This window comes from Marmota marmota, unplaced genomic scaffold (genome assembly GCF_001458135.2).
Source record: "Marmota marmota marmota unplaced genomic scaffold, marMar, whole genome shotgun sequence".
Classification (NCBI taxonomy): Eukaryota; Metazoa; Chordata; class Mammalia; order Rodentia; family Sciuridae; genus Marmota; species Marmota marmota.
In genome coordinates this window covers 23173513-23197426 of record NW_026000174.1, presented here as the reverse complement: position 1 = coordinate 23197426, position 23914 = coordinate 23173513, and the positions used below count along the sequence as shown (strand labels likewise).

Sequence of the window (23914 nt, the reverse complement as noted above, 5' to 3'; positions counted from 1 at the left end):
TTTACTATAATTATATCTTCTTTTTGGATTTTTCCCTTTACCAGTATGGAGTGACCTTCTTTGTCTCTCATGATTAATTTTGACTTGAATTCTGATTTGTTGAGTATGTGAGTAGCTACTCCTGCGTGTTTTCAGGCTCCATTTACACCATATATTAATTTCCGTCTGTTAACTTTCAACTTATTAACTTTCAACCTTTGCTGAAAGGAGAGTCTCTTGCAAACAACATATAGTTGGGTCTTATTTTTTAACCCATCTGCCAGTTTATGTCTTTTAATTGGAGAATTGAGACCACTTGTTTATATTTAATGTTATAATAGAGAGATTTTTATTAATTCCTGCCATTTTGATTTATTTTTAAATGTTTATTTTGGTCCTTTTTCTAATTTACCTAGGTACTTTTCAAATAAGATTTGTTCATTTGTGAGTTCCAGGGTTTGTTTTTTATTTCTTTTGTGTGGAGTATTTTTTTTAATTTTTTTAGTTGTAGTTGGACACAATACCTTTACTTTATTTGTTTTTATTTTTATGTGGTGCTGAGGATCGAACCCAGCGCCTCACACTTGCTATGCAGGCGCTTTACCGCTGAGCCACAACCTCAGCCCCCAAGTATGTATGTATGTGTATATATATATATTAGTTGTCAATAGACCTTTATTTTATTTATTTATTTTTATGTGATGCTGAAGATCAAACCCAGTGCCTCACACGTGCTAGGTAAGCACTCTACCACTAACCCACAACCCCAGCCCTTGTGTATTTTTTAAAGTAAGTTATGTATTGCTGGCTTGTTAGTAGAATTCTTTTTATTTTCTCCTCTTGGAAGGTCTTTTATTTCTATCCTTTGATTTTGTAGGATAGCTTTGCTGGGTACAACAATCTTGGTTGGCAGTTATTTTCTTTCAGTACTTGGGACACATTTCAAGTAGAGTTTGTGCTGAGAAATCAGAAATAATTCTGATTGGTTTGACTTTAAATATGATCTATATTTTTCCCTTGATGTTTTCAAATTCTATCTTTGCTGTGTATGTTACACATTTTAACTATAATGAGTCATAGAGATGTTCTTTTTTGATCTTGTCTATGTGGGGCCAGTATCTGAATATCCACCCCATTCTCAAGGTTTAAAATTTTTTCTGTTATTATGTCTTGGAAGAGATTATCCATTTCATTAGCCTGCAACTCACAACCCCCTTCAATTTCAGTGACTCTTTAATCTGCTCTCTTAATTTTATCCCAGAGTTCTTGTATATTTTGATCATGGTTACTTATTTTCTTTTATTTAATACTGTCTGAATGTTCAAGGTTAGACACTTTTTAAAATATATTTTTAGTTGTAAATGGACACAATATCTTTATTTTACTTATTTATTTTTATGTGTTGCTGAGGATGGAACTCAGTGCCTCACACGTGCTAGGCAAGTGTTCTACCACTGAGCCACAACCCCAGCCCTCAAGGCTAGACACTTTTGTTTTCCAGCTCTGAGATTTTGTATTTAGTATGGTCTGTTAGACTTTCAACTGAACATTTTCCTTGATCACTTGTGTCTTTCATTTCCAAGATTTCTATTTTATTCTTTTTCAGTACTTCTATCTTCTTTTTGAATTTCTCATTTATATCCTATATTGACATTCAGTTGTTTTTCTGTGTTCTCGTGGAATTCATCAATCATTTTATAATCATTCTATTGAATTGTCTAATATTTCATCCATTTCATTATCTTTGGAATCTGTTGCTGGTGAATCATGATCTTAAGAGCCATTGTGTTACACTGTTTGTTCATTTTGCTTGTATTGCTATGTTGGGTTTTATGCATCTTGTTGAGATGGACCTTTTTAGGACACTGCCTTCTCTTGCCAAGGTGTCCTAGAGTCATCTAAATTGAGATTCCCCTCATAAGTGTGGTATTTATAGCCTTTGTGTTAATTCTCTCTTTTGACATAGGAGTGGATTCTGTGAGACCTGGGACCTATCCCCATCTGTTACTAGTTGGGGCCTAGTCATTGGTTTGGGTTTTTGTCTCTTCTGTTTTTATGTTAAAGTATAACTAAAGTTTGAGTAATTTGTGTGTACAAAAAGGTACATTGTCAAAATTTTGACTGATCAACAGAGTCTTTACCCAGTGCACTTGTAGTGTCTATAATTTCCAGTACCTCACAGCAAATGATGAAACAATAACAACAATTGATGCAAACAATATGCAGCATTAAAATAAATACCTGGTGCTTACTATGATATCTACAATACTAGTTTCCACAAAAATAAGAATGGTGAGGTCAGCAGTTGCCAACAGCAGAAACAATAATATGAACTAGATCTGACATTAAAGTTAACAGGTGTGAACTATATCATCTACAGCAGTAATAATTGAAACAACATGAGTCTAGAATTTTCAAAACATGGACAGAGAATGCGGAAGAGTTGTAGCGAGTGATGGTTATAAAGGAGGAGGAGAAAAATAGGAAGAACAATGTAAAGGGAGAGAGAGAAAAAATAAGAGATTTGGTCTATTAGCTGGAAAAGAAAGGCAAGAAAGAGAAGCAAACAAACAAAATAAACCAACCAAAACCCAAGCCCTCAAAAGACAAGGCAAGGTAAAATAGCTACATTAAAAATTGCTTAAAATGGGCNGCTGAAATATGATCATTCCACCTTCAAATCAATATAACCATCATCAATGAGATATTTTACACTTTTTTTTCACACAAAGTTGTAGTCTGAAAAAGTTCACTGTGTATTTCACAAGCCAATCAGTATGGCAGAATACTGAGGGGGGGGGGAATTCTTAATCATCTCTGCTGAGGTGGTCAGAACAGTCAATGGGAATTGATGGTCTCTGCCTATACCCAACTGCTCTTCTTTCCTGCTTCTTCTTGGCCTGCATTCTGGAGGGATTGTTAGGGGCTGATTCTTAACCCATTCCATTTTTGTGTTGCTCTCTGAGCTGGCAGTTGGAATGGCCTAAAACTAAGTTGGTTAAAATAGCTCTCAGCTTTCCTTCTCACCAGTATAAGGTAAGATGAACTGGGAAATACTGTCCATTGGAGTTCTATCCAGACAGACAGAGTAGGACTGCTGCAGTATTTTGTGGGGGGAGTCCTGGAGGATGGGGCTTAGGTCTAATCAGGCCTTAGAGGCTTTGCAGGGTAGCATCTCCTCTGCAGAGATTAGATCTATAAACCCCTAGGGCCAGGCAGATGCTGATCTCTACTGGGGGTTTGGATTTCAGGAGCCTACCACGAATTTTACTTACAGGGTGGGAGAGCCCATCCTCCACACACACTCTGCTACCCACAAACACAGCCTTCCCAGATTTTAGTTCCTAAGTGTATTCATACCCACCTGTTCAGATTCCCAGCCCCCTTCAACCAGTCACATGAACCATCTGACTCAAAGGGAAAGCAACTTGGATTCCCTTGTATTTCTGACTCTAATTCCCCTGGGTACAATCTTCTTTATGCCTGTTTTACTCATGTTCTTCTAGGTACACCCTATACCATGTTACTATACCAACTAACACTCATGTTAGTTGCTTGCTAGGGCAATAAAGCATGGCAGTATATGCTATGATCTCCTGGCTCCCTCAACAGCAGCTGCAGTGTGTCCTCTTCAAGATGGCTCCTGCCTCAGTTTTTTGTTTGCCAGTTGAAATACAGAACACTTTTCAAACACCAGTTCACTGTGCATTCTCAGGATCAGCTAAGTTCAGACTGCTTTTCTGAACTACAGGTGTTTCTGAACTACAGGTTTTTCTATACCAAATCTTTCCATTGTGTTTCTCTATGTTATCCTGCACCTCTGTGGTGAACCAGCATTGCTGCTGCAGCAGGCCACTGCCACAACTAGCTTGGCTTCATTGCACTCTTTCTTGTTCTTTGTTCAATGCACCAAAATTTTATTGTACATGTTTACCTTGGTGTAATTTGATGGGGCTTGACAGAGGCCAATGTTAATCTAAAATTGATATCTAAATAGTGATTGATAGTGGTGTGAAAGTGATGATGGTGTTGAGAGTGATGACTAATGACAGTGATAGTGGTGATGATGTATTCTTGATTCTTTGCATCAAAATTGTTTCTGGCATTTGGTAGTCACATATTCAAATGCATGTATAAATGTTTAAATTACATTCTAAGCCACTCACACATATGAATTAAATTTATGATGTTCTCTTATTATTTTTTTATTGCAGATAATAAAAAATGTAGTAAGCTTTTAATTTTTTTATTGTGTTTGGAAAAACTCATCCAGTATATTGGATACAGCTGTAATTCACTTGTTTTCATTTTATACAGTATTCCATTGTATCACTGTATATTTTATTCATTCAGCCAAATAGGAACATTTGGGTGTTTCTAGGCCTTGATTTTTTTTAAAACAGTGCTGTTAAGAACACTGTTGCTATATAATCTTAATATATGTGTATATAAGTTGTAGAGATTATACCTCCTAGGTCATGGGATATGTATATGTACAACTTTATTAAATGAAGTCAAATGCTTTTTTCTTATTCATTCCCAATAGAAACTAACTATTTTATGTCCTCATCAGCACTTCTTTTGTCACTTAATTTTTTCCAGTGTGGTGGCTGTATACTGCTGTCTCTTTGTGTTTGTAATTTGCATTTACTACTGCAGTTGTACTCTTTCATGTTTATTGAACATTCTGGTTTTCTCTTTTTTGAAGCACCTATTTACATTTTTAATCCAACTTTTCCTGATTTATTTCTTTCATCTCTGTTTTAGAGTAATTCTTTATATATTTTGGATATTTGTCCACTATATTTTAGAAATATTCTATTATGGCTTGTATTTTAATTATTTATGTTGACTTTTAAAATTAATTTTCTGAATTTTAATATTGAATTTTTTAATCTTTATATGACTGTGATTTTTTGTATCTTAAGAATTATTCTTGTGTGGACTTGGAAGTAGCCCAGCCATAAAGCACATGCCTAGCATGTGCAAAGCCTTTATAGTTTGATTCCCAGTATTGAAAAAAAAAAAAAGAAAGAAAGAAAGAAAAGAAATACTTCCCTAACCAAACTCATGAACACATTATTTTATATTATTATTTATCTCTAATATACTTAGAACTAGTTTTTGTTTTTATTTTGAAAGACTCCAGTTTTGTTTTTTGTGTGTGTGCCCAGTTGTCTCAGCACCATTTATTAAAACCACTAATTACTATTTTTTCTTTAATCTTCCATGCCACTTCTGTCAGAAGTAGCATGATTTTTAATGGGAAGACCTAGATCTAGAATTATGCCAATAATTAATAAAGATTCTGAGATATGACTGTTAATAAGATAACTTCTGAAAGAGAACATATAGAGTACAGGTGTTTACAACTTAATCTCTTCATAGATTTGAGTGTTTTTACTACAAGAACCTTAAGATAGGTTATAAGTCATGTTTTATTGTCTTCCCTCAAAGAGGCGGGGAAAAATATAAAACCAACATAACAGAAAGCAGAAGCCCTCCAAAATAAATGGTGGGAATAAAGTGAGTTCTTTAGCACAAAAATATTATATATTTGAGAAGTGTTTTTATTTTTTAAAATTGCCACTATTCTGTCATGAGAACAAACTGTGCCATTAACATAGACCAAACACATTTGTGTCTTCCCACAGTGTCAGAATTTATTGAATAACGATAAATTCACAAGCTACACCACTTTCAGTTGCTATTCATTCACAGGTACTTGTGGGTCACCTGAAAGTCATAAACTGGGCAATCACAGGTTTTTTTATTCTAGTCTTAATTGCTAATATCTATAACATTCAATACTTAACACAATGATATTATATAGAAAGGCTAAGAAAGGGTTAAAGTGGCCATAGGAGGTCTCAAGGCTAAATTGGAAGCAAAGGCAGAGAACAAATACAAAAGCAAGAATCATTGCAAGTAATTAGTTACAATTATGAACCAGCTGAAGGACTTTAATATTTAGAGCATAGAGCCATTAAGGCATGGAACTTATTCTAGACCAGAGTCCAGACTAGTGGCAGTTTTAGAGTGTCAGCCTGAAGTAGGCCATGTGTCATTGTTGTCACAAACAGAAGAAACCACATTGAACTGAAGCCCGGGGACAGCAAATTATAGGTAGTGTAGTTTCTGGTCTCATTCCAAGGTCTTTGATCCATTTTAAGTTGATTTTTTGCAAGGTAAGAGATAACAATCTAGTTTCATTCTTCTACCTATGGAAGACCAGTTGTCACAGCACCATTTGTATAAAAGGCTATCTTTTCTCCAGTGTATGTTTTTGTGGGCCTGATTTTTCTGACATGGGTTTGATGCAGTCCTGAATCCATGTGCTTTTGATTTAATTGGATAAATTCACATATGGTTATTTTTATTAGCAAAATTAATTTTTTATCAACTTGTGCTGTATGGTTGTGCTAGGCAGATGTTGATTGTTGACTTCTATAAACAAGGTTTAGGTCGTTTTACCTCAGCATTTATATTCAGAATAGAGAAACTCATGGTAAACCACTGCTTTACAAAATGCAGTAACTCAGGCACAGTCTGAAAATAAATGTTCTGTACATTCATGGAGTAACACAGAGCAGGGCACAGTCTGTTCTGTATATTTATACTTTATTTTTTTGATTTAACTCTATTTGGTGAAATAACTTTCACTTCCTTTTTTGAGAAATTATTTTTTAATATTTTTATTTGTTCTAATTAGTTATACATGACAGTAGAATGCATTTTGACAGGTAATTCATAAACGGAGTATAATTTCTCACTCTTCTGGTTGTACATGATGTAGAATCACACCGGTCATGTAGTCATATGTGTACCTAGGGTAATAATGTCAGATTCATTCTACTATGCTTCCTACCCCATATCCTTCCCCTCACCTTTGGTGCTAAGGATCGAACTCAATGCCTCACCTGTGCCAGGCAAGTGCTCTACCACTAAGCTACAACCCCAGCCCAAGAAATCATTATTTTGTTTAGTAACATTCATTGAATATCTATTGTGTATGACATGATCCTTGATCTGAAAAGGGCATATGACTTATTAGGGAAGCCATGCAGTTATTTAATACAAGGTAAGGAGCAATAACAGACGGGAGATAATGAAGAAATGGCATTTGGAAGGTAGCGGAGCAGCAGCCGTAAGCATGTTATTTACCATGTGCTGCTTAGACATTTATGAGGTCACCTCCACCAAGTACATATGGAATATCTATAAAGAGCACCTTATCTCTTTGGTGCTCACTCTTCACAGGCTTTAGAGTCCTTTTCCTCCTACTGTGGGTCAGCTTCTGTGTATAAACTCCCAAAGAGGTACCAACATGCGACTTCACTGAATCTCTGCTTTTGTAAATTTAAGTGTTTTGTTGTTGTTGTTGTTTTGTTTTGTGTTTTTACTGTTGCTGGAAGTGTTCTACCTACTACTCACAATAAAGGCAGATATGTGACCCTCCCCCCGCAAAAAAAAGAAAGAGAGGCATCAAGACTAAAAATTGAAATAAAGGGAAGATTTGAATATTGAGAGATGAAGGAAGGCTTATCAAATAGAAGAGTAAGGGGTGGGAGTTGTGGCTCAGTGGTAGAGTGCTTGCCTAGCACATGTGAGGCACTGGGTTCAATTCTCAGCACTACATGTAAGTAAATAAATAAAATAAAGGTCCATCAAAAACTAATAAAAGTATTTTTTAAAAATACACAAATAAAGCAAAGACGGGAGTTAGAAAAGCATGTTTCTCTCCTGTATCTCTCTATCTGGAATGAAAACTCTGCCATAACCAGGACTTTGACTTGCCCACTACCTTATATATAACACCTAAAATAGTAGTTAGCACATGGTAGGAGCTCAGTATTTGCTGGATGGTTGAATATGTCCCAATACTGGCTCTTTATTCACACTATTGACAGAGTGATCATTCTAAACAACAAATTGGGTTGCAGTTATACTTCAGTTTAATAAATTTCTTTCACATTATTAGCAAATTCTAAGAAAATGTTAACATTTAGGTGACTGCCGCAGTCTGGCTGGGCACAATCAGGAGCCACTTGTCAAAAGAAACTAACTTTATTTTTAGAACCACACACGCCAAACAAAACAGCCTCTCAGGAAAAACCCTCAGAGCCTCAACTGCCACCACCGGCTTTCCACAAGCCTCTCTCTCCCACACAAGCCTCTCTCCACCTCCCACAATCCTCCTGCTCTTGAGGCCGATTGGCTGGGTCACGTGGGCGGAGCCAAAAAAAGTCCCCCAATGAGCAGCTCCGTGGTCTGAAAGGGCAGGGAAACAGTCCAATGAGCATCACCGCAGAGGAGCCAATCAGCTAGATGTTGCTGGGGCCCTGTGAGCCAATCATCAGCCGGCAGCTGGAAGTTTGCTGGCAGCTGGAAGTTTGCTGGGGCCCCTTTGGCTGTGGCTCTCAACAGGTGACTATAAAAATTTTATTGATATTCAGGAAGTTATAAATATGATAGAAAACTATTGAGAAACCCAGTCCTCTACATATTGGGAGGTAACCATGAAGGATGTGCTTTCAGTGATTAGTACACATGTATAGACTCTATAGTACTTTGTCTGCATGGACCGTATAGAAATGTTAATTCAAGTTCCAAAGGGACAGTGCATTTTGTGGCACAATTTCCAGAAATACGTCCATTAGTATAGTTTGTATGCTATTTAAGAACATACTCCATATCTTTAAAAAAATCTGTTTGAACAGGGTGTTTTTAGTACATTCTAGATATTACCAGGAATGAGTGATAATGTTTTCCTTTGGTAATCAAAATCAGTTACTTTGAATCAATAACAAGGATTTTGAAACAAGTTCATGAATTATTCTGTATGTCTTATGAAGTGAAAATAGTTTTATTTATTGCCCCAGATAATTTTAGCAGATCAAATAAATAAAACTATGACTAGTGAATTTTAAATAATAAATATGATGTTGGTGAATTATATCAAACATTCAAGAAAAAGTTGATATAGCATGACAAAGATCTCAGTAGACATTGATGTAGATGGAGAAAGAAAGGATATAAGTTCTTATTGGATAGTTTTACCAGTATTTTCTCCTACTATATGGTTTGTACTTTGATTTTCAACTTTGTGTGGGGTGTATATGTATATGTATATTTGTACTGAGAATTGAATCCAAGACCTTGCATATGCTAGGTAAGTGCTCTACCCCAGAAACACATCCACAGGTCAACAGTGTCTTTTGTAGAGCACAGTTTAAAATTTGATTAAGTCCAATTTATTGCTTTTTTCTTTATGGCTTTAAATCTGTGCCTTACCCATGGCTCACAAAATTTTTCCCATTTTCTTCTGAAGTTTTATAACATAAGCTCTTACATTTAGGTCTCCGGTTTGAGTTAATTTTTATAAATGGTATGAGGTAATGGTTGAGTTTTATTTTCTTCTATGTGAATATCCTGTTGTTCCAGCACCATCTATAGAAAAGACTATCTTTACACCATTGAATTATGATAACGCCTTTCTTAAAAATCAGCCGTCTCTGTATACCTTGTTTCTCCCCTCCCTATTTTGTTCATTCATAGATGTGGTATAAATTTAAACTCTCCTGAGCATATTATTCATAAATTATTGGAATATTTTCTATCTTGCCTGAATTATATCTTTCCACAGATGTCATTTTAGAATTAATTCAATACCCTAACACATTTGAGAGGCAAGAGAACAAAGAGGTTTAAAGCAAAAATAGAAGAGTAAGACTACTTAATTTGAAATTTTAACTTTGCGATTTGTGGCTATAATCTCAGGCAAATAATTTAACCTTCAGAGGCTCAGTCCCTTCATCAACAAAATGGATATAATTATAGTGTCTAGCCTACAGAAGTTTATGAAGATAAAATGAGCAGGCATGGTGGTGCATGCCTATAATCTCAGCAACTTGGGAGGCTGATACAGGAGGATTGCAAGTTTAAGGCCAGCCTCAACAACTTAGCAAGGCCCTGAACAACTTCAAAAAGGGGGCTGGGGATGTAGCTCAGTGGTAAAGCATCCATCAGAAGAAGAAGGAGGAGGGGGAGAGGGAGGGGGAGGGGGAGGAGAAGGGGAGTTGTTTATAAAGATATAAATGAAATGATTTACGTAACTTCATATTTAGAGTATGTCTGATATTTACTAAGCACTCAATAAATGTTAGCTATGATTACCATATACCAGATATAGTGCTCTAGTTTCCATGCAAATAAAATTGAAACAGACTTAGTCAATTCAAAGAACTTAAACCATATCTTGATATTATTTGTCAAGGCCAGCATTCGCCTTCTATCTTAGCAAGTGTTATGGTGCCTATAGTGTTCAAAATTGCAATACATCCACTATGATTATATAATTTTATTTAATGTTAAAATATATTCTGAGGATAAAACTGTAATAAAAATTCTTTTGCCTATTGTGTATGTAGCATTGTACTTGGAAAAAGTAGAGAAATATGGGGCCACACCATATGGAAGTACCATGGAAGGAAAAGAAAAGTGTATATGACAAAGCAATTCATGAACAGTCTTCTTAGGGTTACTAATGTAATAGGAATAAGTATAATGTGGAATAGAAGATGATAAATAAAACTGCTAACTAAACTGCAGCTTGTAGCAGGAAGAATATGATCCCATGATGTTGAGGTGGGTTCATACCACAGTCAACACTATGAAAGGTTTACAAGCCTGGCAAAAGAGTTTGGTCATTATCCTTGTAACAGTAAGAACATGACTGAGATTTTTAACAGAAGAGTGAAGAGGTATTTTTGGTTTTTATTTTTGTTCATAAGTAGAAAATACAAATGTTTTCAATGTCTCAGACAATTCAAAACATTTTTGTATGAGCTTTGTCTAATTAAATTCTAAAGGAAAGTCAGTTCTGTAACACGTTGTACCTTTCTATCTCATTTTTTTTAATGTTTAAATATAACTTTTTTAGAAATTCCTAAGTTCTATGAAATAGGAATCTTGGCTATAACATTTCAAAAGTATGTAGGTTAAAGGTATGAAGTAATTGAGGATAATGAGAAAGTAAGATTACAGGGCTCACACTTCGATTTTAGCAAGAAAATTAAAGGTAAATTACACAGCAAAGTTCAGAATGAAACATGTATAAGTGTACAAGTCCTTGCAAGTTTATAAATTACTTGGTATGTTTGTAACTACAATGCTATTATGTAGCCAAAGCACAGGGGACTTCAGGAAATATACTTATGGACAGATCCCCCAACAGATAACTGCAGTCTTCTGGAATGCAATTGCTTTGTCAATAGTTAAAGTCTTATTGTTTTAAAATTTTTCCATCTTTCAACCTAATTAGCTTAGAATGTCTCTATCGTGATTTGCAAAGAATTTCATATTTATATTTTGCAATCAGTGTTTGACTGGTGCACAGGTTTTAGACATGCACTACAATGTGTAAACATTTTGTAAGATAATAAATAGCTCTTTCTAGTCTAAATGTTTTATGATTGCTTAGTCCCTGCTAATTGGTCATGGATTGAAATCTCCCATTGTTTAATTTTTTTAATTTGTGGGAGATTTTTATAAATGAGTATGTGGGGCTTCATATCACAGCTGTTGTCATTTAAAGTTTGGACAGCATCATTACAAATGAAGCCCTGCTGTGAAATCAAAGTCAAAAGGCATCTTGGCATCCCAACCATTTCCTTGGGAGAAGATTACAGTTCAAGTCTGTTGAATTTTATTGCCTTGGGCCTCATGACAGTCTTCAGAAACATGCAAGGCATTTCTGTTAAGGAAATTCAGATGTGCTAGGACACAGATGACATTCTTGTGCATAGCAGTGTCCTAAGGGGGTGAGGAATGAATATCCACAGTTTTTGCTGTGTTCTGGGATTGTTTTCTAAAATCTATGGAAATGTTGTAGAACCATCAGTGTAGGAAAAGGTATGGTGTTTTCTGCATGCCCTGACAGTATTTTAAAATAAAAAAACTGTAAACATGACTGACATAATGACTATCTTCACATCATCTCCCCCGTCCCCATGGTGCTGGGGATTGAACCCAGGTCCTTGGCCTGCTAGCCAAAAAGTTGTATTTCAGATGATGTTATCATTCTCCTTGAAGGAGGTTCTTTTATTAATTGATATTTCTTTTCTCCTCCAGTCCTGTCTGTAACACATGTGCCAGAGAGACATTACTCAGGTATCTGAAGCTAGTATTTTTCAATTTAAAACCAAAGACAACTTGATCCAACTTAAAATCTATACACCCATTAATCAGATTTCAACAACAGTTTCCACAGAGACATCAAGAAGGTCATGGTTGTCCCTCAAATTGTGAGTCCCATTCAGCCATGAATCTGTCTCAGTCATTTAAAATGTGTTCTTAGTTGTCATCTGTTTTCCCTCTTGGGATACTTCCCTGAGTTCTTTAACTACAACATGCCTGGCACATAGTAGGTACTCATTAAATATTGGTAAATGAATGAAAATTGTTATTCAAAGGTTGATCCTTCTATTTACTCTCAACACTCATTCTGGATATCTAAGACCCAACAATATCATTAGTTTCTACTAATCTTTTGACTTTGAGACATTCTAAAAAGGCATGACTTATTCAACAGCTTGCCATAAATATTGATACTGCTTCTTATTTGCTACAGCAAAAATGCTGTGGAGCCAGGCATGGTGACATGCATCTATAGTTTCAGCTACTTGGGAGACTGAGACAGGAAGATCACTTGAGCCCAACAGTTTCAGGCCAGCCTGAGAAACCTAAGGAGATCCATATCATTTAAAAAAAAAAAAAAAAAAAAGTTGTCAAATCACTTAAGAGTTTAAAAAGGAGACAGACAAGTAAGTAAATAATTACATTATTGTGTGAGATCCTAAATTGTTCCTTGCCTTAGTGATAATAACATTTATTGAGTTCACTGTACCAGGCATAATTTTAAGTACTTTACATGCATTTTTATTTCTAACCTAATTACACTGTGGTCTGATCACTGTAACTATGATATTAATCTTTTGAAGTTTACTGATACTTATTTATGGCACAATATGAATTCAGTTTTTCTAAATTCATCCAGTTGGTAGCATTGGCATGCAGAATACAGTAGATCAAAGAGGATTTTGTATACATTGTGTGTGTGTGTGTGTGTGTGTGTGTATGTCCATTAGCTCCAACTTTTGAAATAGTTCTTTAAATTTTTTGTAAGATTCCAAAGTTTTCTACCTGTTTGACTTGTCAGCTACTAAAACTGATATATTAAAATTTTTCTGCACAATTACGAATATATTTTTCTTTCAGTTTTGCTTTATATATTTTGAGGCTAATTTATTAAGTTTATACACGTTTAAAATGGTTACATCTTTCTAGTAAATTGAGCTATTTACCATTATGTAATGCTTCTTTTTATCTCTAGGAGTGCTTTCTGCTTTTTTTTTAAAACAACATATCCTTGGATTCTTGTTTTTGATTCAGTGACAGTCTTTGTGTTTTAAAAAGAACACTGGATCCATTTGCGCTATTATTTTATTTTTATTTATTCTTTTCTAATTATTTCTATGGGTTTCTTTTTCTCTTATTTCTTATTTGCCTTTGGATTGTGTGTGCTTGTGATTGTCATTGTTTTTCTAGAAAGCATTTCATTTTTTTTACCTCAATGGAAATGGAAGTTATAAACCTATTTCTATTTTGTTGGTGGTGATATAATCTTTTTCTTTTTTATTTTTTTCTTTTTTATTACTGGGGATGGAACCCAAGGTCATTTTACCACTGAGCTACATCCCCAGCCCTTATTATTTTTCATTTTGAAACAAGGTCTCACTAAGTTGCTTAGGGCCTTACTAAGTTGCTGAGGATGGCTTTGAACCTGCAATCCTTCTGCTTCAGCCTTCTGAGTTACAGGAATTACAGGCATGAGTCACCAAGCTCAGCAGATAATGCATAATTTTTTTAAAGATTATTTAACTTATTATTCCAACTTCAGTCTATTTCCTTACCAAATACTGAAAAATCATGGTCTGTGCTACCATAATTATATGTATTATTTATATCTTAATTTTATTTAACACCCCCCCCAAAAGATGTTGTTGGCATTGATTAATAGAGTCAAAGTGTGTTTTAGCTAGATGTGGTAGTGCATGCCTCTAGTACCAGCACTCAAGAGGCTGACGAAGGAGGATTACTTGAGCCCATGTGTTTGAGACTAGCCTCGGCAACATTGTGAGACCACATTAAAAAAAAATAATAAGCTTCTTTCCTCTCATGTTATATTTGCTGATATTGTCAAGGATCCTGCTATTCAATACAAATTCTACATATTTGCTTTTTACGAAAATAAGATGTTTCCAAGCCATAACCCTGATTTAGAAATGAACACAATGTTGACTTCCAGGTAATATCCCAAAGACCTTATTCTGAACTTTCTTTTTCATCTCTCTTGTTCATGGGGGCTGGGGTTATGGCTCAGAGGTAGAGCACTCACATGTGCGAGGCCCTGGGTTCGATCCTCAAGACCACATAAATATAAATAAATAAAATAAAGATATTGTGTTCAACTACAACTAAAAAATAAATATTAAAAAAAAAAGCTTATATCCTCTACTGCATTTTTCCCCTTGGCATATTTGGGATCCCCTCTAATTCTCAAAGCATCAAAGGATTGCAAAGGATTGGATAAAATCTTAGCATTCATTCGGTTCTGCCCACTTTTCAAGTGGCTGATTAACCATTTTTTCTTTTTTAATCTACTCAACTGTACCCTAATCATGTCAGAAGCCACCAATGGCCTCTTATATTTATCTTGACTTTTTCTCAAACTTTAACAAATTTCCTATGAAGCATTCAAAACTACTGGTCTTTCTTCTCCTGACATCTATGATACTGCTGTCTCCTAATTCTCTTTCCCCATCTTGATTTTCCATTACTTCATCTTTGTAAATATGTATGTTTCCAAAGTTTCTATTTTCAGCTCCCTTTTCTCATTACTCTTTTGCATATATACCTTAATCCATTCACTTACTCATTTATACAATAAACATTAGTCAATATAATGAATTAATTGGAAGTATTCTATCTAGTATAGTATAGGAAATTTGAGCCTCTCTTTTAGTTATTTTTTTTTAATTGGTCAGAGAATATGAGCCAAATGAGAATGATTTTTTAATTACAGATTTCTCTTATTTTAGTACTCATTGGAGTTGAATATTCAATGCATTCTAAAACTTTTTCAGACTAACAATGCATGAAATTCAATCGAGAACTCTTTTAGCGGATCTTAGTACCAAATGTACTCATGCCAGGCAAGACTTGCTTTAAGGTAGATGGACACTTTTAGGCCATGACTTATGAAAGAAAGCTTCCTTTTGTCCTCAGGGATGTACTACGCCCTCCCTGTTCTCATTGCTGGCCCTGCCAAGCCCCATTAGTATTTTGAAATAGGCCAAAGCTGTCTGTGATATGTTTCCACTTTGCCTTTTGACTCTTTCTTCTGCATTCTAGAACCCTTGTCCCTGATAGTATCAGTGCACTTATGCAGCTCTAAGCCTCCTACTGTTCTCCAGTTCAGGTGTCTTCTCTCCCACCTTCCCTCCTTCACACTCCAAACTTACTATTGGAAGCCAAAAAAAAACTCGTATCCTGTGGGGGGGGCGGGGCTGGGGTTGTGGCTCAGCGGTAGAGCACTCACATGTGCGAGGCCCTGGATTCGATCCTCAAGACCTCATAAATATAGATAAATAAAATAAAGATATTGTGTTCAACTACAACTAAAAAATTAATATTAAAAAAAAAGCTCGTATCCTCTACTGCAAGAATAGGATGAAAACAACCAAGAACAAAAAGCAATGTCTAGAGGAAAAAGCATCACACTGATAAGTGGATAAATCTAGATTCTAGCTGTGGCTCTGTGGCTGACTTCTAAGCTTCATTTCTGTCATTTGGAAAGTGGAGAAATTGCACTGGAATAATTGATATCTAAGGTACCAGCTCTTTAAAGTTTAAAGGTAGTTCACACGAATATGAATAACTGATGAATGAGGGATTTGCATTCTGATGAAAATAGCTACATTGTTTAAGGTTGGAGGTTTAATCGTTATATCTAACCCTCTTGGTAGGTGTTAGTTCAGCTTTTGCTACGCTTAGGTACTGTTCCAAGTCCTGCCTCTTTATGGCTCACTTTGTGTTTCACTGCCAATCAGGAAGGACTGATTAGTATCACTATACAAATATTCACCTGGTATAATGGCCCTGAGGTTCATCCGTGTCATAGCATGTGTCAAATTTTTAAGGCTGAGTAATATTCCATACTATGTGCAAATGTTATGTGCACACACCACATATATGGAGTGTCCACTCCCTCACCTGTTTGCATTCAGTTCTTATTTTTAGTTCTTTTGGGTATATACCCAGAAGTAGATATGCTAGAGCATATAGTTATTGCATTTGTCTATATATATTCTGTTTTCTCATTCTGTAGTTTTGTTGTTTATTTGTTTTGAAGACCTGCTGTACTTTCTTCCACAGCAGCTGCACCATTTTACATTCCCACTGAGATTTTTCTGTCTATATCATTCCCCAAAATTTTACCCAATGGGTTTTAGATTCAGTGATATTTCTTGCCTGATCAATAATAACAAGATACCCTTTTTATATAACACTAAGAAGAAGAAATACTTTGAGTCTGTTATAAATGCATTCCAATCTCAGAGATGATAAAATCTGAGATGAAAAATCTTAGACTCAATGAAATGCAGTAGGTAAATCTGCTATTTAAAAAACCCTCTAAATTTTTTGTGTATAAATTATACAAACTTTAACTGTCATTATAATAAATGAAGGTAGCAATAGTATATAAAAATGATGTCCTCCTCAAATGTATTTCTACTACATTTTTCTAAAAGAATATACTTCAGGGAGAGTATCCTACCCCTCCTCCAACTTAGCTACTATGCCTTAGTGACAATTTGGAATAAAAGTAAAAACCTCACAGAACGTTAAATAGTATATCCCCCTATTTTGGTTTCCATATATTTGTGATTTCTGGTGAATATCCCATAATTTTTATTTGTCTTTGTTTCTTTTTAAGGATTGTTCAAGTTTAGAAGAATATAACATTGCAGCAGCATTACTCCCTTTGACCAGTGCTTTCTATAGGGTAAGTCTCATTGGTCTATATATAAACTTGTTATGATTTGTATGAGTGTATCCAGTTTGATTCCTCATGGAACTAAATAAATCCTGTCCTCTTAGTATACCTAAGACATAACCATGGTTATATTTATTATAACATTTATTGCATGCTATGTATAGGAAAAGTTACATGGAACACTAAATCATCTCCTAATGCAACACCTGCACCCATTTTACCCTGTTTTCTTTTTCCTTATAACACCTGAAATTGTATTATATATTTATTTGTTTACAAGTTTTTCCCTTGACCGCAGAAAGTAAATTCCATGAGACTAGGATATTGTCTCTTGTCTTTGCCACTATATCCTAATGCTACACAGTAAATAGTTATTAAATGAATGAATGAATGACATAATTAGAGTTTAATGTAGTTGGCAATTTCTGTCAACCTTCTGAGAATTTTCTGGACTGTCCAAAGTGATTTTTAAAATTCTGTCATTATAACTTTAACACAAATATATTAGCTCTTACAGCAAACAAACCCAGCAAGTTCTCTTTATTGTTACATCCTATAAAGAACTAAATAACCACATTCTGAACCATGCATTTAATACATCCTTCTGAAATGTGTAATAGGAGATATTAAATCTGTGACAACAGAGTGACTCACTGTTGATCCATATGCAGAGTCAGCTTTATAAGGCAGTAAGTTAACAACTTTGGCCAAATGCCATGCTGTTTTTCAGTATTATCAAACTTAATAATACCGTGCTATGTTCTAGAGGTGGGTTTACAGATATGATTGTTTTTGTCTTAGTTTTTTGGTTTGGTTTTCAGGTAAATCAGTCAAGGCCCAATGGACAGCCAGAAATTTATCAGTAATTCAAGCAGATAGCTTTTAATATAAGGAGCTATTAAGTAGTAATGATTAATTACTAAAAGATAAAGAGAATCTAAAGAATATAGGAATAGAATTTGGGGAGCAGCTACTATCTCTAGAGCTCCAGAAGAGTACCTAAGAGAGAAATAAACTTGGAAAGTGCCTCCTCACCTCTGAGCTGATTCACAGATCTTTTTGGAAAGGTATTACTGTGGACAATGATGGCTTAGACATTCACTGAGGTACCACAGAGCAAGACTGGCAAGCAGAAAACTGCCTGCCACAAGACATACTGGGAAACCACCTACTAGGGTACTAGTGAAATTAAATAGAATGCCACCAGTTGGGATAGTACTAAAACTTCTTCAGTAGCAAACACCTGTAGGTGTCCCACATACAACTAATAGGTGATGCCACAGGAATAAAAAGGAAAAAGCACACCAGAACCAGGAAGAGAAGCCAGTTTCTACTGCAGTGTCCCTGTACGCTTTTTACTGACAAAGCTTAATATCATGCCCAGTGACAAAGGAAATGTTTATAAGGCCCAGTTTTAAGATCAGAAAGAATAGAAAAGAGGGATGGCTTTGGAACAAAGAGTGCATTGATAATTGGTTCAGAAGAGTTAGGGAAGGCAGATCACACTGATTTTTAAATATTTTCGAAATATATATCTTACAGAAAATTATTTCTTGTGCAATGTGGATTTTTTTATATTTATTTTTTCACTGTAGTTGGACACAATATCTTTATTTATTTATTTATTTATTTATTTATTTATTTATTTATTTTTATGTGGTGCTGAGGATCAAACCAGGGCCTCGCATGTGCTAGGCAAGCGCTCTAATGCTGAGTCATAATCCCAGCCCCATAGTGGATTTTTTAATTCAGGAAGTAGATATAAATTGCATTAATCTGGCCACAAATTGCAAATGAGCCATCCTCATAACTGTCTAGCCAGTATAAACTCTTGGGACTTGCACAGCATTACTTCAGAGAATGGTCTCAGTTGTTTCTTACTTTTAAAATATTTTAGTAACATACTCATTTTTTTTTTCAATGCAATAAAAGTTTATTGAGCATCTGGATATACAAAGTTACTATGCTGGGCAATATCATGGACAGCAACATAAATAAAACATCAACATGGCCTTAGGAACTTGTATTGTACTCTTTTTAAATTTTTTATTTGTTTTAATTAGTTATACATGACAGTAGAATGCATTTATTCAATTGGATATATCATACATAGATGGGATATAATTTTATTTTTTTGAGTGTACATCTTGCAGAATCATATTGGTCATGTAGTCACGTATATACATACAGTAATAATGTTTGTTTCATTCTACTATTTTTATCCCCACATCCCCTCTCCTTCCCTCCCATCACTTCCCTCTACCTAATCTAAGGTAATGCTATTCTTCCCTAATGCCCCCGGCCTTATTTTGAATTAGCATCTTCATGTAACTCCAACCATTTACTGGCAAATGCCATAATTTCACTCTTTTTTAAAGCTGAGTAATATTCCATTGAGTATATATACCACATTTTCTTTATCCATTCATCTATTGAGGGACACCTAGGTTGGTTCCATAGTCTAGCTATTGTGAATTGAGCTGCTATGAACAATGATGTGGCTGTATCACTATATATGCTGATTTTAAGTCCTTTGGGTATAAACCAAGGGATGGGATAGTTGGGTCAAATGGTGGTTCCATTCCCAGTTTTCTGAGGAATCTCCATACTGCTTTCCATATTGGCTGCACCAATTTGCAGTCCCACCAGCAATGTATGAGTGTACCTTTTTCACCACATCCTCGCCGACATTTATTGTTGCCTGTATTCTTGATGATTGCCATTCTGATAGGAATGAGATGAAATCTTAAGAGTAGTTTTGATTTGCATTTCTCTAATTGCTAGAGATGTTGAACACTTACTCATATATTTGTTGATCACTTGTACTTGTTCTTTGTGAAGTGTCTGTTTAGTTCCTTAGCCTGTTTATTGATTGGGTTATTTGTGTGTGGGGCGGGGGGGTTGGTGTTAAGTTTTTTTTGAGTTCTTTGTATATCCTAGAGATAAATGCTTTATCAGAGGTGCATGTAAAGATTTTCTCCCAATCTGCAGGCTCTCTCCTCACATTATTAATTGTTTCCTTTGCTGAGAAGCTTTTTAATTTGAATCCATTCCATTTATTGATTCTTGATTTTACTTCTTGAGTTTTAAGAGTCTTATTAAAGAAGTTGGATCCTAGGCTGACGTGGTAAAGATTTGAGCCTATTTTTTCTCATATTAGATGCAGGATCTCTGTTCTAGTGCCTAAGTCTTTGATCCACTTTGAGTTGATTTTTGTGCGGTTGAGAGATAGAGGTTTGCTACATATGGATTTCCAGTTGTGCCAGCACCATTTGTTGAATAGGCTATCTTTTCTCCAGTGAATGTTTTTGGCACCCTTGTCTATTATGAGATAACTGTATTTATGTGGATTTGTCTCATGTGTTCTCTATTCTGTATAATTCGTCTACAAGTCTATTTTGATACCAATATCATGCTGTTTTTGTTATTATAGCTCTGTAGTATAGGTTAAGGTCTGGTATTGTGTTGCCTATTGCTTCACTTTTCTTGCTAATGATTGCTTTAGCTATTCTGGATCTCTTATTGTTTCAAATAAATTTCATGATTGCTTTTTTCTATTTCTATGAAGAATGTCATTGGGATTTTAATAGGAATTGCATTAAATCTGTATAATGCTTTTGGTAGTATGGCCATTTTGACAGTATTAATTCTGCCTATCCAAGAGCATGGGAGATGGTTTCATCTTCTGAGGTTTTCTTCAATTTCTTTCTTTAGTGTTCTGTGGTTTTCATTATAGAGGTCTTTCACCTCTTTTGTTTGATTGATTCCCAGGTATTTTTATTTATTTATTTATTTGCAGCTATTGTGAATGGAGTAGTTTTCCTAATTTCTCTTTCAGTGAATTCACCACTGATATATAGGAATGTTTGATTTATGGGTATTGATTTTGTATCCTGCTATAAGATGAAGAAGGAAATATCACAACAGACATGTCTGAAATACAGAAGATAATTAGAAACTATTTTGAAAATTTATACTCTAAGAAACAGAAAATATCAAAGACATCAACAAATTTCTAGAGACATATGACCTACCCAAACTGAATGAGGAGGTCACACATGATTTGAACAAATCAATTTCAAGTAATGAAATAGAAAATGCCATCAAAAGCCTACCAACCAAGAAAAGCCCAGGGTCAGATGGATTCTCAGCCGAGTTCTACAAGACTTTCAAAAAAGAATTAACACCAATACTCCTCAAAGTATTCCATGAAATAGAAAAGGAGGAAACCCTTCCAAACTCATTCTATGAGGCTAATATCACTTTTAGACTAAAACCAGACAAAGACACATCAAAGAAAGAAAACTTCAGACCGATATCCCTGATGAACATAGATGCAAAAATTCTCAATAAAATTCTGGCAAATCGCATACAAAAACATATTTAAAACATACTGCAACACGATCAAGTGGGATTCATCCCAGGGCTGCAGGGGGTTGGTTCAACATACAGAAATCAATAAATGTAATTCATCATAGTAATAGTCTTAAAAACAAGAATCATATGATCATCTCAATAGATGAAGAAAAAGCATTTGACAAAAAACAGCAGACCTTCGTGTTCAAAACACTAGAAAAACTAGGAACATACCACAACATTGTAACAGCTATATATGTTAAACCCAAGGCCAGCATCATTCTAAATGGAGAAAAATTGAAAGCAATCCCACTAAAAACTGGAACAAGACAGGGATGCCCTCTTTCACCACTTCTATTCAACATCATCCTTAAAACTCTAATCAGGGCAATTAGACAAAACGAAGAAACTAAAGGGATACAAATAGGTTAAGAAGAACTCAAACTATCACTATTTGCTTATGATATAATTCTATATCTAGAAGATCCAAAAAATTCTACCAGAAAACTTGATACTCTTTTTTAATTACAGCAAATTATTTTTTTAAAAAATCAAACTAGTTGAGAGGAAATGCTTTCAGTTTTTCTCCATTCAGTATATGGCTTTGAGTTTGTCATCTATAGCCTTTATGGTATTGAGGTAAGTTTCTTCTATCTGTAGTTTCTCCAGTGTTTTTAACATGACTGGGTGCTGAATTTTGTCAAAGGCTTTTTCTGCATCTGTTGAGATGATCATGTGATTTTTGTCCTTTATTTTTGTCCTTGTGATGAATTACATCTATTGATTTACATATATGGAACCAACCTTGTATCCCTAGAATGAATCCAATTTGGTTATGGTGTACATTCTTCTTAATGTGTTTTTAAATGCTGTTTGCTACTATTTTATTAAGAATTTTTTTAGCTATGCTCAACAAGGACATTGGTCTGCAGTTTTCTTTCCTTGGCATGTCTTTATCTGGTTTTGTTATCAGAGTTATACTGATATTGAATGAATTTGACTGTTCCTTACCTTTCTGTTTCATGGGATAATTTGAGAAGAGTTGGTGTTAGTTATTTAAAGTTCTGGTATAACTCAGCCAAGAATCCATCTGGTCCTGGGCTTTTCTTTGTGGGAAGGCATTTTATTACTGCTTCATATTATTTTATTATTGCTTGATATTGGTATGTTTGGGTTTTCTATATTCTCATGATTTAATTTGGGTAGGTCATATGTGTTTAGGAATTTATCAGTATCTTCAAGATTTTCCAGGTTATTGGCTTGTAAGTTTTCAAAATAGCCAGAGTGCCACAAACCAGATGGATTTTCTTAAATATACATGGTTAGGAAATTCAGGTAGTATAGAAAAATACAAAATGCAAAGCAAAAGCTCCCTTTCCTAGCACTAACCCATCTCCTCTAAATAGTCAGTTTCCTTTGGGGAATGGAAGGAGTTATAAGTTATTGCATATCCAGATAAAAACTGTTCTTTTTTTTAAGGAAAGGATTAAACCATTGACACTATTTTTTCACTTTGTTTTTTTTTAATGTGTGTGTGTGTGTGTGTGTATTTTAGTTGTAGTAGGACACAATACCTTTATTTACTTTTTTACGTGATGCTGAAGATCAAACCCAGTGCCTTGCATGTGTTAGGCTAGCGCTGTACCACTGAGTCACAACCGCAGCCCCTCACCTTGTTTTTTTATTCAGTTAGGAGTACATACTGGATATACTTCCACAATAATACATAGACTTGTTTTTATTGTTTTGTGTTTTGCAGTGCTAGAGATCGAACCCAGGTCTAGTACATGCTAGACAAGCACTCTACCACTGAATTACATTCCCATCCCTACTCAATTGTTTTTAATGATTGTATATATTTTTTCTTTTTGCAGTTCTGGTGTATACATACTTACTGTTCTTGTAAAAGTAGTATATTTCATTGGTCCAAACAAAAAGTGATACTTATCTTTTAGAACTCTACTTAGTATAAAAGTTTCCAAGAGTTTCCATTTGTAACATCACCTATCTTAGCTCCTTAGGAATCTGTAGTACAATAACCATCCACAGATTTAGGGGTTTTTTTTCCCCCCTAGATTGAAAGTTAACAATTCCTTTTCACTTTTCTTCAGTTTTAGTAACTTATGTGTAATTCATGCTAACTTAACTCTTATGAAGGCTTCTTTGGCAGTGGTACCTTATTAATAGCTTTAAGAGTTTAAACTCCCCCTCCCCCCGCACCGGCAAGGTAGACGGAACTGTGACCACCCACAGAACAGGCCCAGCAGCCTGCTGAGGGGCAGAGCCGCCCCCCACCCCCCGCGCCTGACAGGTAGGCGGAACTGTGACCACCGACAGAAAAGGCCCAGTGGCCCGCGGAGGGGCAGAGCTGCCAACCACACCTGCAAGGTAGGCGGGCCTGCGACCCACCGGCACAACAGGAGCAGCGGCCTGCTGAGAGGCAGAGCCGCCCCCCCCCCC

At 35.3% G+C, this 23914-nt stretch overlaps 1 protein-coding gene across 1 annotated transcript in view; it reads left to right on the top strand.

Annotated features, from left to right (window-relative positions):
* The window catches only part of Sbf2 (SET binding factor 2), a 353787-nt gene that overhangs the window by 201014 nt on the left and 128859 nt on the right, over nucleotides 1-23914 (top strand). The window contains exon 17 of the mRNA XM_015477617.2: nucleotides 17039-17107. Within this exon, the coding sequence (XP_015333103.2) occupies nucleotides 17039-17107 (69 nt within the window). The remainder of the gene's footprint in view (nucleotides 1-17038; nucleotides 17108-23914) is intronic.